Raw genomic sequence first — 19,275 nt, forward strand, 5'->3', positions numbered from 1 at the left:
GTTTTGTGTAAATAATATTGAGTTAGGAGGTGATTATAACGCTAAAGTAATTTACTGTTCACACCAGAGTTAAGTTGTCATGTACTTGTACCATCCGCTTTCGACTTTTGTGAATTTTGGTGTAATCTTTTGTAAATGATTTTGTATTTGAGTTGAAAGATTGTGTCTATTTTGTAATGCATTGATGATATTTGAAACTTAGCTTGTTTTCTAGTTCCCAGGATCCGGAGAATATCCAGTTAGAGCTAGTCCCCAATTTAAGTACCATCTGCGGTAATCTGTTCATTGCTAATTATTAGTAACATATAATTACATGTTCTTTGAACTTCGGTTCTATACCATGTAATGAAGGCTACCAAGATAACATATGTCTATTATTAATCTATTCATTTGATAAGTATTTGAATCAACTCCCAAATGAACAAGTGGATAATCAATTAAGTGTATACTTGAAAGGCTATCCTGGTTTCTGGAGGATCGAACCAGGCCAGCATTCAAAATGCTCATAAAAAAGATAAATCTAAGTAACGAGATTCACATTAACATGAAGGGACTAAAGATCACTAAATGGATATATGCCGTTTTATGTTACTCACAGCAATAGTATTAACAACACTTTTGAAACTTATCACTAAGGGAAGTGTTTACGGTGAAACTTGTAACTAGCATTGGAAGTATATATTTGTTACCCTCTATCAGATTCATCGTTATGGCTCAAGCACATTGTCAAGATTATGGTAGTTTAGACCTGTAGCATATCCTTCCAGATTTGTTAGAGTGTGGAATTTCCAATTGGTATTGGTGGCCGTGAGGTTTTAAGTGCCCAGGACGAGTTGGGAAAAAAATAAACCTCATTGCTTTTACCGAATTCAAATATATAAACAAAGTTTTTATAAATGACAGCTAACATTATAATTTTTAAAAAAATTTTATGCCCCTAAAATGAAATGTCCCAGAACGAGGTCGGGTTCGCCTCTCCCAAGGCCGCTCCTGAATAAGAAATGATAAAGAGACCTACTTAAAATAACCTAAATATAGACCTAATTATGAAATGCTGCCCGTTTAATTTTTATAAATCTATTTTTCTTTTATTCTTATTCCGATAATGACCCTTACAAAAAGTTACGCACTATTATTAATTTTATTTTTGTTCTCTTAGAAAAAAAGCATTTCAAATATAACTTAACTGCGTAATTTCCTTGGGACCATGATACACTAGCCTGGCCCACACAATCGGGCCTGGGCCACGAGAATATAACCTAACTTTTATGTTTTATTTTTGGTTTTCTCTAATAGTAGTAAATCATTAGATATGGAGAAACTAACGATGATTACCAAAAAATCCAACTGATAATTATAAGACATTCAAACTAACTCGCCATGTGTGTTTTTTAAATGTGGAAATGTTATCTTAATGTATTTTTCGGTTGAGGTTAACGAAGCAATTTATGGCCTCGTGCTCACGGGCTCATGATAAGTAGGTTACGGGCTGCAACTTTGGGCTTTGAGCTTCGATGATATAGTGTATAGACTTGTTAAAGAAAAAAGACACAAATTCGGGTCAGTTTCAATATAATCACAGGGACTTCTTTTTCTCATTTAGGAAGGGGTCCTTCTAAACGAATGTAGTCGTACATTATCCCTCCGGGAAACAAGATTCCTTCGTTGATTCTTGTCAAATAAATGGCATTCTGCCCGGTCTTTAGAAACTTTGACGATACAGCTATGTTATATAACCAGTACAATCCATGTATTCCATGCCTTGAAACTGCATTGTCACCACCAATTACTCCAGTTGAAAATAGCGGCACATCCGTATTTTGGTTGTTAACTCGAACCTAAAGATGAAAAATGTAGTGACGATCTCAATATCACTTTTATCACTTGTAACTGTATATTTAGTCTATTTATGCAACTCTCATCTAATTTAAATTTGAAGTAAATGTAGAACACTGATATTAAGTTTTGTTGAAATCTGAATGCAGATCTTTCTAACCAGTTCTAAATATATACCTGCAAATCGGAAAATTGTGCTGATGCTAGAGCCAATCTCAGTGTATAAGTTCCATTCTTGATCATTTCGTGAAGCTTGAACTTGATAGTCCATATTGTTTTGTCGTACATAACGTCAAATTTCTGCCTATAATAATCAATAAAGATAAGTTCGTATGAGACAAGTCATAGATTCATGAATGAAGACTTACATAAATAATTACCTGTTTACATGTGCAAAGAACCAATCTTTTTTGTAATCACTTTGACCAACCGTGAAAACCAAATCACTATCAGGATATAACTTTGGGTATCTTTCCCATAATCCGTATTGCCTAAACCTGCTAAATGATGTATTTTAGATCTATTTTTATCACTTTTAACTGTAATGACCAATTTGAATAATACTAACCTGTTAAGATCATTGTCAAGAAATTGGTTTGTATACATTGGGTCAGATTCAGGAATGTAGAATTCAGCTGCAGATCGATCAGGTATGCCAATCTCCCATAACGTTGGACCCTCTCTTGGGGGCTCGAAAACAAGATCACCAAGTCTGATGTCACAACCTGCTCAAAATATATCAAACGTCGATTCATAAATGTACGTTTAATTTTCTTATTGGTTTTCAGTACCTCAAGCAGTTTAGAATAGAGACCTGGTGTGATGGTGATGGCGCTAACGTTTTTGTAGTCGCCAATGTATCCATGGACCCAAGCATACACATTATATGTGCCAGCCAGTATATTTTTAATCGAAAAGTCTCCTTCATCATTCGTATTAGTCCAAAATTGATAACCCTGTTGAAGACAATGTATGTATGTATAAAATGATTCTAATTCAATGGTTGGTCGCATCTGAAGCTCACCTTATTTTCACGTTGCCATGATCCGAGGTCTCCTGGTGGAGCTAGTCCAATGTAAGCACCATTTGCTGGTGTGTGTTTGTCAGTTATGAACCTAAACGAAATCAAAAATATATTTGATGCAAACCGTACGTGTATTGCTCTTTTCAAATTTAGTGAGAAAGGTGAAATCTCGTACCTATCGTATACCATTAATCTACCACTTATTTTACCCCTTTGATGAGCTTTCTGGAAATCTGTTGAAGCTGGAAAACTGTAAGGCCATTTTTCAACTTCCTTTAACATCTGGAAATCATTATATCGAAGTTAATATCAATTTTGATGATAGTAAAAGTAAAGCAAAGAATGACAGCCTCACGAAACATGCAGTGTTTGCACATATATACCCGATTCTTGGCATCTTTCCAAAGCATATGAGGATCTTCTCCAGTAGAGTTCGAATTTACATACATGAAAACCGGACCAAAAACTTTCTTCCACATCTCACCTTCCTCGAACTTGATAACTAAATCGCTTCCCCCATAGTGAGCACTTACAAACATCTGCATTTATCAAAACTGATGGTTAAAACATAAACTACAGTATATCTTAAAAAGTTATACATTGTCGTAAAGAAAATTGTTGATGGCGTCAATACTGTAAGCTATTCTTACAGCAAGATTTACGGGTCCAACATGTGAAGTAAGCTCTTGTTTTCGGGGTCCACCAGTTCGAAACTCATTACTTGGCGTTATCTGCCAAAACCCAACAAGGGGCTCCGTAGATATCCATCCATGGACCTTTAGATCCTTGGTTTCACACGAATATTGATATTTATCGTCTACCTATACACCAAAAACAGAAAATCATAACTCGTTAGGGAGGAAAAGAAAATGAGTGAGGCAAACAAACTACTAGTATACGCACTAGTATTTTTTGGGCCGGCTTGTGCCAAGGACATTAACCTATATATGATTACCTCTCCTTTGAACTCAGGTTCCACTGGGTTAAGAAGATGTACCGCCTCAGGAAAAGACAATGGTTTTCCTCTTTTGGGTGACCGATCATCGGGCAAAGGCATATACCTTTGTCTGTCATCAGACATGGCCATATAGTGAAACCTATAGCAATAACAAATTCATCATCATCAATCAATATTTATTAGTCCTACCATTCAAATTTAGTAATTAAATGTAAGTTATGGAAAGGTCTTTACTTGTCTTTCCGAAGCTTGAACACTATTCTGGTTTCGGGAAGATTGAAACCAGGCCATCCCTCCAAATGCTCGTAAATTGCATATGAGTAGAAGCCCGCAGAACCACGAAGCAAAACAAACCTATTATGTTATAGCTTCTCACTATTATCATTGAAATTATACAAATTGGCTTCACAATAGTTACAAATAATAAGATATCACCTTTTGTCTATCTTCAATGGGGCATGCTTTCCCTCCTGGGAGGAATCCCATGTTCTTGAAAATGAGATTTCAACTTGATCCTCTGTTTCTACTATAACTTCACAACTTGTTCCTACAATCCTATTTTAAAGTGATTATCTTGTTATTAAGAGCATGATGTAAATAGTAAGTTGTAGTATTCTCAAGTTGTTTAACACAAATAAGAGTGTATGAGTATATATCGCTTAAAAGTCTCTCTCTAGCTTCCAGTCTATATAAAACGTAGTTAGCAGAAGTCAGTCTAGTCTATCTACAGTTCCGTCACGTCAAGGGCATCAAGTATTTATATGATACAAACATATATGTGTAAAGTCAAATTTGAAAATAAAGACTCAAAAATTCAAAACAAGACATTAAAGTGGGCGGAAGTAGTATGTACCTTTCGGAAGTACCAGTCGTGCCAGGACTTCCAGGTGGACTCCAAACAAGGTCCCAATACCTATAAGCAAATAATGTCAAAACTCGATATATACACCTCACCTCTTTCATACTCTATCCATGTCAAAGTTAGATATAGTTGACATGGACATTCAACATATTCTAACAAACACTTAGACCTCTTGATAATTTGTATAAAATTCCTTAAATTTGGACCATTCAGTAATTAAGGTACATATGTTATACTTAATTTTAAACTTATCTTTCTCTTTGTAATATCTACATTCGACATAATGCTACCGTTGTTACAACGTCAATAACATAATATTTTACGCGGTTAGATGAAAGGAAAATGATAGGTTTACCCTCGACCAGTTTCGTCATTCCTTACTTCTAGCAGATTGTCAATTCCATTATATTGTATGCTCGTGAGATGTCCCTCTGGATTTGATAGAATGATTTGGACTATGCCATTACTCAATACCACCTACAATAATCAATTGATTTATATTTTAAAAAAAAAATTATATAAAGGCATGACTATTGGCTAAGACACCAAATCTTAATCTTATCTTAATATCTATAAAATATAATATAGAGTTAATTACAGAAATCGTCCATGTCGTGGTACCCAGTTTGCAGGTTTCATCCTTAACTTTCAAAAATTACAGTTTTAGTCCAAAAAACTTTGCTCCGTCAACAGTTTTAGTCCTGACCATAAACGTCCGTTTAAAATCAGGTCACGTGATTCGCACGTGATGGGTAATCTCGTAAACTGGCTTAATAATACCCAGAGTTAATTACAAGAATCGTCCCTGTTGTGGGCAGTCACTTGCAACTTTCATCCCTAACTTTCAAAAAATTACAATTTTGGTCCAAAATCCAAAATAAAATTAAACACAAAATTATTTGTATTTCTAATGCATAACATACAGTGGCGGATCCAGACATTTCGTCAAGTGGGGGCTAAATTTGTTTTTTCATCGAATGATTCTTTTATTCTTTGTAAGAGTGGGTTCTTTTTGCGATTTGAGCCAAAATCTAGTGTAAAATGCATCAATATCCCGTTATCGTGCTATAAGTCGTTGGGATCGGTCTCCCCCACCCCTTACACATTGGATCCGCCCATGATAACATATATCACAGATAGAATCCCAGATCCAAAATCAAACACAAATTTAATGCAAAATTTAATGAAACTCTAATTTCATTACTTTCATATCAATACATGATCTGTATACAAACATAATATATAATTATATATATTAGATCTATTCATTATATACAATTAACTCATAAACAAAAAAATCTTAGAAAAATCTTACCATCTTTATTATTCTTAGCTCTTCCTCTGTTTTTATAAGTTCTCAAAACAAAAATGAAACTAAGTAAAAAAAAATATCAATTACTTAAAACCCATAAACACTTAAATCCAAGAGAGTCTGGATCTCTAGTTTTCAAAAAGAGAGTAGGGTGTGAGTTAAGATTATTTGTGAATTTATATGTGATAGAAATAAAAGAAGTTGGATAATTAGGATTTTTTTTGTGTGTGTGTGTAAATGTTTCTTTTCATATAGACTGAGAATAAAACTTTTGGACCAAAACAGTAATTTTTTGAAAGTTAGGGATAAAAGTTGCAAGTGACCGTCTACAACAGGGAAAATTTCTGTAATTAACTCTAGGTATTATTAAGCCAATTTACGAGATTACCCATCACGTGTGAATCACGTGACTTGGTTTTGAACGGACGATTATAGCCAGGACTAAAACTGTTGACGGAGCAAAGTTTTTTGGACTAAAACTTTAATTTTTGAAAGTTAGGGATGAAACCTGCAAGCTGGGTACCACGACAGGGACAATTTCATTAATTAACTCTATAATATAGGAGGTTGGGGTACACTTGGCACTCTTAATTCCCCTCTTTGAGCCTAATCCTCCCACCTTATTAATCCTCTACTTTTTTAATATTTTATTTAACTAATGGTCGACCTTATTATTAATTAAAAACTCTTTTTATCTTTAAAAGTCTCTCAAAAATTATAATCTATATACAACCTGAAAAAAACCCACCCTCACATATTCTCAAAAAAAAAAAAAAAAAAAAAAAAAAAAAACTACGGCAAAAAAAAAAGTCTACGATCGACTACCAAAAGTGTTTTTAATTAATATACTTTGTTCAAATTTAATCATTAGTATTATTATTATTTAACGTTTAATTCTTATGTTATTGTTATTATTATCTCTTTTAATATAGTTTGTTGTCCACTATAGGTTCGTTATGGTTTCTTCTTCAACAACAAAAAATAAGACCACATTAGCTCATCTAAAAGATCTTAAGCCAACATATATTAACCATCATCTACGACTCCGTGTTGTATATGTATGGACTGTTTCGGAGTGGAACAACCCGAAGAAAATCAAAATGTTCGAGATGGTCTTTGTTGATGAATTGGTATGTATTTTAAATAATATATACTATGCACTTTTTGTTTCTCTTTTTGTTTCTTCTTTTTGTTAAGCTTAACTCCAAATTGTTTAGTCTAAAATTGTTGTTTGTGTTTGTAGTAAATTTAGATATAACAAACCGCAAAATTTTAATTTACTAAAGTTGAAAAAAAAGGGTAAACTGAAATCAATATTTATATACAGTTAATTTTCATATATTTCTTCTATAGCTTTCGTATTGATTGGGTTGTGATATTGGTCATATTGATGTTTGCTCAAATCATATTGTTATTGTGTAAATTTTTAAATCTTCTAAGTGGTGCATCTTTTTTTTTATTCAAGCAACTGTTTTCTATGGATGTTTATTATGTGTCAAAAGTATGTAATAACTAAATTGTAGGTATCTTAATTTTATTCTGTATCTATTTAATATACTTGAATTCCAATTTTTCAGCTTTAATTAATATATTTTTAGACTACTCGTCCATTGGACAAGCCTGAGCACTAGTATACTATAAGACAGTTGAACTAATGATTTATTAACCAATCAAATCGCTCAATTTTATCAAATTGAGTCTCACTTATGTCATCATTTAGATTAACTATAGATTAAAAATCCTAATAATCATTATCTAAATATTATTATTATATTAATATTTATATTAATTTGTAAAAAAAGTTTCATTAATTTATACTTTTTTGTTTTCCATCAATAATTAACACTTTTAGCCCTGCCCTGAATACTTAATATATATTTATTTTTAGCCATCAACTTAATATTTAGTTTAAGATTTAATATAAACACAATTTGAACTCTAGATACATATCTCAAACATAATATCAGATGACGAGATACAACATCCTTATCCTAAACACAATAGGAACATGGGATGATCACAAAACAAAGCACGATTTACAAGAAAGGGTTACTTGAATACTAAATCTTAATCAAAATAAACTCCATTCAAGATTCATTATATCTCTCAACCAAAAAGATACATGATTTCTCCTTTTGTATTGTTAGTTTTGCGATTAATGTTTAAAGTTACAATTGTCACTTAAATCAAGAATCCTAATTGTTATCAAAGAATATGAAAACAATCCTAATTATTATCTAATTATTATAAGACAGGTGATTGAAAATAAACTTATGCGTGTTATGGGTTCGTATCATGACCAAATATATTTATTTGAGTGTCAAGTACAGGATCACAAGTATGTTTATATTTTAATTATTAATTATCTTTCATAATAATATTACATTATGAGTACAACTAGTTTAAAAAAGTTCTATAATAGATAAATTATTATAGCATGTGCCTTGTGTAATAATTATGGCAAACAATTTCATCAATATGTCTCAGTTAATAATATCAGTGACGAACCTATAATTATTGTACTACAACTTGCAAAATATAACACTTAGAACGTATATCTTCAAAATTATAAGTTTTTATGACTTAAATGTATGAAGATCTAATATTGATAATATCGTGTTAGATACGAGTCTAAAATCTAGTTAAATCATATAAAGAAGACTTCTAATAATTTAAATAAGTTTAACTAAGAAATACCTTTTACTTTTAGTTCATATATCTACTACTCCTTTATAATGTATTCACCCCCTATTTTAAGATTGAGTTAGAAAATAGTTAGATGGAAAATTACTAGATTGCCCTTAATAAACAACCCTTAAGGAAAGGGTTATTAGATATTACTAAAATTACCCTTAATAAATTAATTACACTTTAAACCCTTATCTTCTAAAATATCACTATCACCATTGTATTAACTTACACGGTTAGACCACTCGACACCAATTATCGATGTCATTGATCACCAACCGTTACCAACACCACTAAACCACCGTCGTCGTCACCGCCGCCGCATTGCGCGGGTACAATGTTAGTACTCCTTTATAATAATTATCAACCCCCTATTTTAGAAAGTGTTAGAAAATGGTTAGATGCAAGGTACTAAATTACCCTTAATAAGCACCCCCTATGAAAAGGTTATTAAAGATTATCAATTTTGTCCTTAATGAATTAAATTTACACTTTAAAACTTGATCTTGCTAATTTACACTCTAAGTCCTTATTTTTTAAAATATTTCAACTATCACCATTACATCAACTTAGACGGTTACACCACTCGACACCAATTGTCGATGTCATCACCACTCGTCATCGACTCCACTAAACTGCCGTTAGCATCACCGTCGCCGCATTGCACGAGTACCATACTAGTAATCCTTAAATATTCTAACTTAACTAAAGCTTTTCATTATTGATAGTACTCTTTATTTTTCTCTCAATGGTTATTGTATTTTCGTATGAATGAACTTTATACTATCTAATAAAAAGAATAACGCTTTATTTTTTTAGTGTTGAAAAGTTGTGTAATATTTTCACTTAACACCTCTTAAAATATTTTGACCTATACTACCTCTTAGCACTAATGATTAAGTTACACTATCGATCCTTTATCTATAAAAGTATCTTTATTAACCATTTACATCAATTACTTACACAGTTACACCACTCGAGCCGCCTCTGCCCCCAACAGTCGCCCCTGCCAGCTAGCCGCTACAATCCTGCCATATTGTGCCGGATACTGTGCTAGTAACAGTTACATATACTATGATTTAGGTAGAATTTTAGAATTTGAATATACTTTTTTTTAGATATTCATATAAAAGCTTAGGCTATCTCCGATGGGGGTGCCCTTAAGTACCCTTGGATATCCTTTACCGTTGAAGGTTGTCTAAAACTAAGGATTTTTTTAAGGATGTCCTTACCTAATATATTTTTGTTTTTAGTGGAGGTAAAAGGATATATAAGGATGTTTGTATAGTTGGAGATAAAATTATCAGATTTGAAAGACTTGTAAAGATGTATAAGAATTTGTAAGGATATAATTTGGCAACTTAAAAACGTGTCCTTTTCATATAAAAGCTTACTGGTATACTTTTGCAGTTTTGTCGCTATTGAAAGAATTTTAATCACACAAAAGGCAATCTCGTGAATCTTTGTACAACCTTTTGGCCTTTGTCATTTCAAGGTGCCTTGAATATTGGCATTATTCGAAATTTTCTATTCATAAACTTTTATTTTTAATAGTATTTTTACTTTTAAAAATTTGAAATGTCAAATTAATTATATATAAAACATATATAACACCTAATACAAACTTTTCTTAAAATATTACGGCAAGCTTTTAATCTTCTTTTTAAGAGTAAATTTAACTAGGCTCACATTACATTGCGTTTATCACGTTACATTGTGTAAGTGTTACGCTACTTAATATATAAACAATGTTGCAATTTATATTTAATAGTTGATGTTTAATTGATGGTAACTGTATAGTGGACATAGTCATTACATAGGTGTATTCTTGCTTATTGAAAACGAAGTTCATGACAACTTGTAGAAATTTATTTTTGTTGGAGCAATTATTTTTAATTATGATACTAGCTTTTGAGAGTGCAATACTTAATTTGTAACCAACTATTTTTAGCATTTGACACCTTTGTTGGAGCAAACTGTGTGGATAATGTGATCCCTTCCCTTCATGAGACATATTTTACGTGCATGATAAAGGTGTGACGCCTACCATTTCACAATTACAAAAGCAACGAAGTTTTACCATCACTACTCCACTACATAAAAATATAGGTCGTCGATTCATCACTTTTTTAATCACTAGAAGTACGTTCATGTAATGAAGTGTTATGTTATAAAGTTGATTTTTATTTCGATATTTTTTGAAATATATCCATTCCTTAACATCAACCACTAGTCCACTATCAATTATGTATACAACCAACAGTCTCCTCCACCGTCTCATTGTACGGGTACCATACTATAAAAATTATTTAGATAACTTATAAGTATGAAGCTTTTAGTGGACATAGTTTTACACGTTAATTGACAAATAGTTTTATACAGCTTGCTATAAACATATATAATACTAATGCGCGCTATGTATATAAATACATAAAATAGTTTTATATTTATCATAAAATTGAAAATGTGAACATTTAATTTAAAATATACAATTTGTTTATGCACGAAATGTAGCCTTAAATATCTAACATTTTGTTATTCCCATTTTTAGATATGGCAAAATCTTACTATTTTTACAATCTTTCTTAAATGCGTAGAGATTGATGACATTTTCTGTGTGCGTACATAGTTTTAATGTGAATTCATCGATAACAATCAAATAATGGGGTTACAAAATTTGGTAAAATGGGTTCATTATATCGTAGGCTAAACACTCGTACACTACTTGAAAATTGGTGTACCAAACGCTCGGCCATTATATGAACTAATAAAACATATGGTAAATTTAATTAAATCTATACTATATAATTAGAAAGTGACGAGTCTCAGGGGATTAAGGATACGATATAAAAATTTGTCAATATCGGATCAACCCATTGAGAAGAAATCATGGTTCAATGGATTTTTTTAGAATAGAGTAGATTTGTTATTAGAAAAACAAACTTTACGATAATTAGCATTGTTTTGTTTAAACTAAGGGTGAAGATTCCATCAAGTTGATACTTTAACTTGAGTCAAGTTGAGAAGACTCCTTGAATGAAAATCAATGGTCAAGATTTAAATATCAGATATTATTGAATCTTGGCCATTGATTTTCATCTAAAGGTCAAGATATACTTTTAGATACTTTTAAACATTGAGGACTAGTGGATCACTACCTATTATGATTTCAAAACAATAAGTAGGTAGCTAAAGCTAATTAAAAAATTAAGTTAATGAAACCAAACCAAGGTGCGACCCATTTTGACATTTAACTTTAGAGAATCCTTTATAATTAAAAATAAAATTAATTAAAAAAAATTGTCTGCAATTTACAAGAGCAACTATATCGTTAAGTCATTATTGAATGGGTTTGCCGTTCAAATGTAAATTAAAAATAATAATAATAAATTATTGAATGGGTTCATACATCATTTGTCGTCTCAAAAATCATATCTTATCATTTGTCATATGTATCATACAAAAACACGGATAAAGCTCATCTCAGAACACATGAGTTTTAGTAAACTACTCAACTTATATAGTCAATGATACTACTTTCTGATTGGTTCAGACCGCATATATACATAAATACGATAATAATTAAAAAGAAAAAAAGTATGGGCAAATTACTCACATGATTCTCTTGAAAACTTAGGTTCACCCCAATGGCAGTCATGGGGGATGTTTGAGCTCTTGTTACATATATTGTATCTACATTAAAATCCAAAATAAAATTTTATGAGTAACATTTTCAATTCATAAAAGTTCCAAAAGCAGGAATTGAAGAAAACAATAATTAATCATTGATCGAATTTTATAAATTAATTAAACAAATACAAACTTAATTAAGTTAACCTGTTGAAAGAATGTAGAAGAAGCTCAAAGCAAAGAGAAAAAGGAAGCGAGAATACATGAGGCTCTTCTTGCATGTGTTTAACTATGAGTAAACTAAAGAGCCCCCTTTTTCTTTATACTCTCAAGTCTCCAGATAGATATAAAATTAGATAGATAACCATAGTTTTCCAATTTTTTTTTATTTCGTAATCAATCGGTTACAAATACTATTGTCATGTAAATAAAAGTACATCCATTTTTGGTTTTTTTTTTTTTTTGGGATATTTTTTAAAGAAAAGGTTCGTATAAGAACTATTTGAATTGAAAAAACTATGAGTTTTTTTAAATTATAACTTGATGTTTACATGTGAATGATATATGTGAATAAATTCGTTCACATGCATATAATAGATTAAGTTATACTTGAAATTACCTATATTCATATGTGAATAGTTCTCACATAAGCCTTTCCCATTGTTTATATATTTATACCATTATAATTACTAGCACTCTATCCGCGCAATGCGGCGGTGGTGGTGGCGGCGACGGTGTGGTGGTGGCAGCGAGTGTTGGTGGTGGAGACGACGTCGAGTGGTGTAGATATTTCATACAAAAGTAATGTATGTGATTTAAAGGGTTAATGTAGATATTTTAAAAGGTAAATGATTGATAGTGTAATTTAATTATTAATGTTAAGAAAATAGTATATGTGAAATTTTTTTACAGGGTGATAGATGAAAATGTTACATGAGAAGGCATTTTAGATAATTTTCCCATGTAACTTTCAACATGGGGGTATATTCTTTAATAAGAAGTATAGATAATTTCTTTATACCCATTGTGAATGATATATGTAAACAAATTCGCTCACATGCATATGAATAAATTAAGTTATACTTCAAATTACTTATGTTCATATAATTTTCACTTAACTTATAATCTTTAAAATATCTTAACCAACATTACCTTCAATATTAATTACTTTACATCTCATAACCATAACGTCGCTTCACCCTCGCCAGGTAGTTAGGTACCCCTCCGGGTGAGATAACATCAATCTTGAAGCTAGGTCTTCTAGTCCTTTTTGGTTATTATTATGTATAGACATTAAAAGTACATAATAAAAACCAGAGTGTGTATTTTTAAAAAGCAAGTGATATTCGTATCACAAAAGTTGATTTATTTACCACAATGTACAACTTTAATAACATACTTTACAAGTCAGTAAAGCAGATTTGTGATAAATTTATTAATTATTGTGGTACGAATATCAATTCCCTTTTAGAAATAATCTTTGATGATGAAACAATGCCCTCTTTCCAACCTTTTTTTTATGGACCATCACATGACCAGAAACCAAAAAAAAAATTCACACTCCTCATTGCGTTTTTGTTTTTTTTTTTTTTGTAAACTCTTCATGCGTGTTTTCTTTGTAAACTAACCATATACTCGCGTCATGCAGTGAGATAAATAAATCTTGAAACTTTTTTTATTTAAAAGGTAAATAGTTGGGAACTCTCTAGTCTTATGTATCATCTTGATACTCGGAGCGCATTTCGTATAAAACTCATAGTCTGATTAAACACCATTTTCTCACACATGAAGCACAACATATATATTTCTCCACTTGTCTTTGGCAAGATTTGAACATGTGACCCCAGTCTTCATCTTGTAGGCCATGTGGTTACATGGTGACGATACCAGTTGATCTATGATCATTGGTAACTTTTTTGATTTTAATTCTATGGTATTTGGTGATTCTTTATGGTATCACGTATATTTTTTTTACGATCGTAATTAAGGATAATAGAACAGAGTAAGAAAGAATATGATAGCATAAAAACTCAATTAATTATAAACCATATTTCAAATGGGATAAAGCTGGTTGGTAGAGGCTTAGAGGGTAGATTACTATGTTTCCAATACCAAATTGGGATGTGTCGAACCACCCCTAAATGGTAGCGGTCCAACTAATGATTTAGATTCCACTTGGGACAACTATGGGTGAAGTAGGCATGATTATCAATGTCGTGACATGTGAGATTGTGACTTAAGTTTCATCCATAGTGCCATATTTTATTATGAAAAAAAAAAAACTTTTTGTTGAAACTTATGGGTAGGGATGACAATGGAGCGGGGATTATCGGGGATCTTAATCTCTATTTCCGTCCCCGATTTTAACTTGTAATCCCCATCCTTGTTCTCATCCCCGTCGAAGAATTAAATTACATCCTCATACCCGTTCCCATCGGGTATCGGGGATCCCAGTCGGGTATCGGGGATACCTTTTTTGAATGAACATGAATTTATCTTGATAGAAGATATGTAGAAAAATGTATATTTTCAACAATTTTTTATGTATAAACTAATATATATGTTATGTAAATGATTAAAAAAGTATAATACATAAAAGGTAATAAATAAAAGCTCTAAACTTAATTTTGATTATAGAATATTAGATAAAAACTTAAAGTGATTTTAATAGATATATATAGTATTTTCAGGTCCGGGTATGGGGATCGGGGATTTACAGTTTTCCATCCCTGTTCCCATCCCCATCGGGGATTAGATTTACAAATCCATACTCGTCCCTATCCCCGGTCAACTTGGGGATTCCCCGGTCAAATCAGGTGTAGGTATCGGGTTCCTCATCGGGTACGGATAATTTTGTCATCCCTAATTATGGATCATCTATCCTTAATAATTAAATTATATAATTAATCTTTAATCTTTTAAAATATTTTTAATAACCATTTACAGTAGTTGTTTTTACAACAATCGTCCTCACCACCACATCGTCATCGCCATAACCACTGATGCACTGAGCAAATAACGTACTAGTTAATAATAAACTAAACTAACAATAAATTAAAAACATATAACAACTTGTCAGTACCAACTATTTTTAACAGTTTTTTTATTCATAATATACTCCATAGCTTGGCTATTTGATTTTTTCATTCTTTTATTTAATATATATGGAAATTTAGATTTAAATTTTATGTCGCGATTCGACAGCGGGAGGTTTTGTATATGTTTTTTTAACCGGGTTTGTGCTAAAAAACTCTCTCAAAGTAGAATTGCCTATTTCAAATACTCGATAGGAGAAAAACTCATACTAATCTGTCCGAATAAATGACGATTAATATAGATAAACTCTGACCCCTGATATTTGAACCTAAATATACTCCAACCAAACTCTCATAGAGAAACTTTTTATGTCCATATCAAAACTTGAACACAACATCTCATGAACAGAGATGTACTTTCAACTAGATGACAAAATATATGCGCACAATATAACCCTTCAATATATTTGGTACTTTGTGCGGTGACGGTTCACGTTTTGGACAAGAGATTGTTGTTTGATCTATTCTTTTAGTGTGTATGTATATTTTTATTTTTCTCGGGCTTTGGATGAGACCATATAAAAAAAATTCGCAGTGAAAAGCAGGCCCTGCGAGTAATCTAGATTTGTTATAAAACGGTAAATAAGAGAAGAAAATAGAGACAAAGGAGAATTGTGTATTATTAATCTCATGAACAACTGTTTATATACATACAATATTGGAGTATTCTCTAAGAAAACAATCTGCTAATATAATTATAAGATCTCCAATAGATATGGACATTCATACCATACTTATTCATAATACTCCCCAATGGATGTCCATCAAATAAAGACATTATGCCTCGTTAAAACCTTACTAGAAAAAACCCAATGGGACAAAAATCTAATGAAGGGAAAATAGTACATAATTCTTTCGATACGCTTGGGGATGTTACCTCATTAAAAACCTTGACAGGAAAACCCAATGGGATAAAGCCTTGCTCAAGGGAAAAAGAGTGCAATGCATATCTTCTCCCCCTCATGATAACATCACTTAAAAATTCTCATTATTACCAAATGCTTACAATGCATGACATATGAAGTGTCTTTACAATATAAATTTTATTGCTTCTCGTACAAATGAAATCCTCAAATATTATTCTCTTCATATACATCATGCATCTAATTTTAAGTACATCCTCGTACTTCACAAGTTACACATTGCCAATAAACTCAAAGTAAATAATGTATAATCCATGTTTGAACTGCGGGAATAATTAGTGTTTCAATGACACTTATAAACCTATAATGTGATCATTATCTAAACAGTCATGAAAAGGGCATTTTAAGCATAATGTGACCTCATAATCATGAGCGTCATTTATTATCAATATCAAGTATATTTATCATCTTTCTCTCTTATTTGTCATGATGCACATCGATTCATAAATCAAGACAAACCTGTCTTTCATCTCCAATTCATTAATTCAATCACCATTTGACACCCCCTCAGAGTTCCATCGATATTCAAATCATCAAAGTTGAATGAAATTTATATCATATTCAAATCCGGATTTCTTTATAAATTTCAACCATAATAATTTCAACGACTAACAATATTCTCGAGAATTTTCACACGTGATTCAATCATTTTTAATCACGAGACATGCTTCGTGCATTTTATCTCCCTTATGGAATCTCAATATCAAATTAGCTCTTTTCATATTCTTTAGACACGAATCAAAACTTTCTCATTTTGCCAGACTTTTAAGTTTTAAATTAGTTGCTTCCACCATATAATTTCTTCAATTTCAAGTGCTTGGACTTCATGTCTCAAACTACTAGCGTCTTTTCATCTTTGGCCAATTATCCATATCATATCAATTTATGTGCATGCATGCTTTCAAGATTCTCAAATTATTCAAACTCTTAGCGCTATCATATTCAATCAATCTCGACGTCGTTTTTATTTTCGATTCCATAAGTCTCTAGACATGTCACATATCATTGAGATATCATTATTTTTAGGTACCCGAAGTCTCTCACACACCTCCATGTCTAGTTTCTCATCATCAATCTCTTTTGGGGTCTTTGTACCTCGTCTTTGACCATCATAATTTTATGCTCCTTTTCATTCAAGGCTTTTTATTTGGAATCGACTTTTTTTTTCTCTACCACTTTCAAATGTGCGTAGACTCATTATCAAACGGAGCATAAGCAACTTTCTGGTCAGTTAACATTGCTGGCAATTACTAAATATTCTGAATGAATTATCTCACAAACTTTAAGCTTATATTCATTGGTGTGAGGATCTTTGATAATTCATTTTTACTCTTTTCAGCTGCTTTCCATCTTCCCTAATGTTGGGAACTTCCCCCCTAATATTGAAAAAATTAAATCATGTCAATGAGAAACTTTAGCCATAAACAAATCTTTTAATGATGGCTTTATTGAATACGTACACCTCTTTCATGTTCCAACTCATACCCAAAACAACCATACTAATGTCTAGTGTAATCAGACAGTTTCGAACTGAATCAAAGCATAAGCCTACACACTTCCAAGGCACCCCTATTTTCCCAACATTATTTCCAACATTCTTTAAAGTCTCATATTTGTGCATTGTGGTGGAACAACTTAATCATGTATTGCACATTCAAAACTCTTAAGAGATATATGTGGATTCTGACCATAAACCAATTCCATGGGGAAGGAACACTATTGACATGATGCGAGTTCATATTATTACATGTTAAATAACATGGCCCCAAATCATATTCATTTTGCTCTAAATAATCATTACCAAATTAATCATTATTGCCAATACAATATGGAACATGGTCCCAATCTCACAAGATGAGCAATTAATTACGCAAACAACATGTTGCGACTTTGATGACCCATTTAGACGATGCATTGATTTAAAAACACTAAATGGTCAATATGGACAATGTATAGGCTTACTTACATCTCCTTTGCATATGTTCCATTAAATTAAAAGGATTTAATCCTTATCTTTCTTGGCATATACTTTCTTATAAAGCAAATGACCTCAATTTAAATAATTATTTTGAAGAATGTTCTTTTACATATTTCGCATCATCATTGACTCGAGATGGTCCAACCGGTCATGCCAATTAATCAACCAATCAATGTCTATAAACTTTTGTTTAGACTCACATATGCTTTAATACAAGCCACATGCATTATCAAATCTCAAAACATTTTTATCCAAACGAGTCGGTATAAAACAACTTCGCAATATCTCAACCAAATGCATATAACTCATCTTACATATATTTCATTGATAAATTAATCCGATCAACATCTTGCCATGATACATATAAATAATATCCGCTATAGATCAATCAAAAATTAGAATGCATATTTTCCATGCAAATATCAAATACACATTGAAACAAATTTAATCGGCACTTTTACTAATGTGCATTCCATTAATAAAATATCACAAACATAAAATTCATAGATCATATGAAAAAAAATAATCTTTGCGATATCATATAGTCAAATGCATATAAAGCATCTTATTTAATCCATCCAATATTTCTTTATAAAAAAATTACTTATATAAATAAAATTCCAAATATATATATCTGTCATATATTCTTTTATCTTACCCAGCCTTTCAAATTATTGTCTAAGTTTCATCAGATTTATTCAAATGGGAAACACATTAGACTATCTCAAACTCCATTTCTTATACAATTAACAAGTACTAAAATGAAAACTTACAGGAAAAAAACATATATACGACCGCTGCTTACCAAACTTTGGTTCCCTTTGAATACAAACTTTCTATAAAGCTTATAATCATAAACAACTTAGTACAGTTTAAAAAAATCAATCGTATATTTCACAAAGATTATGACGTATCTAATCAAATAAAAATCATAAGTTTATTTCATATCATCATGACCAATTTAAAAAT

General features: G+C 31.5%; 1 protein-coding gene across 2 annotated transcripts; it reads right to left on the reverse strand.

Moving 5' to 3' along the window:
* Positions 1–1,573: 1,573 nt before the first annotated feature.
* LOC122606942 (probable rhamnogalacturonate lyase B) lies at positions 1,574–12,627 on the reverse strand. 2 transcript variants are annotated; one of them, XM_043779839.1, is made up of 16 exons: positions 12,518–12,627; positions 12,297–12,373; positions 5,036–5,157; positions 4,672–4,731; positions 4,254–4,373; positions 4,053–4,172; positions 3,816–3,957; positions 3,511–3,681; positions 3,244–3,399; positions 3,036–3,142; positions 2,861–2,951; positions 2,651–2,792; positions 2,405–2,561; positions 2,217–2,333; positions 2,014–2,140; positions 1,574–1,838 (listed from the first exon to the last, which is right to left on the reverse strand). In XM_043779839.1, exons 1-16 carry the CDS (start codon positions 12,573–12,575, stop codon positions 1,596–1,598), a joined length of 2,010 nt encoding a protein of 669 aa, XP_043635774.1. In that variant the 5' UTR covers positions 12,576–12,627; the 3' UTR covers positions 1,574–1,595. The 2 variants fall into 2 exon arrangements, with proteins under 2 accessions (XP_043635774.1, XP_043635775.1); XM_043779840.1 differs by lacking the exons at positions 5,036–5,157; positions 12,518–12,627 and having other exon boundaries at positions 12,297–12,313.
* Between the last annotated feature and the right edge of the window lie 6,648 nt (positions 12,628–19,275).

Source organism: Erigeron canadensis, chromosome 7 (genome assembly GCF_010389155.1).
Source record: "Erigeron canadensis isolate Cc75 chromosome 7, C_canadensis_v1, whole genome shotgun sequence".
In the NCBI taxonomy this organism is placed as follows: domain Eukaryota; kingdom Viridiplantae; phylum Streptophyta; class Magnoliopsida; order Asterales; family Asteraceae; genus Erigeron; species Erigeron canadensis.

Bases quoted from the DNA above. Each gene is read 5' to 3' on its own strand.
- LOC122606942 (XM_043779839.1), bottom strand. From the start codon at position 12,575: ATGTATTCTCGCTTCCTTTTTCTCTTTGCTTTGAGCTTCTTCTACATT. The intron at 3,143-3,243 runs GTATATATGTGC...AATGATTTCCAG, and splicing joins GGAAAGATGCCAAGAATCGG to ATGTTAAAGGAAGTTGAAAA. The intron at 2,562-2,650 runs GTCTCTATTCTA...TATTTTGAGCAG, and splicing joins CGCCATCACCATCACACCAG to GTTGTGACATCAGACTTGGT.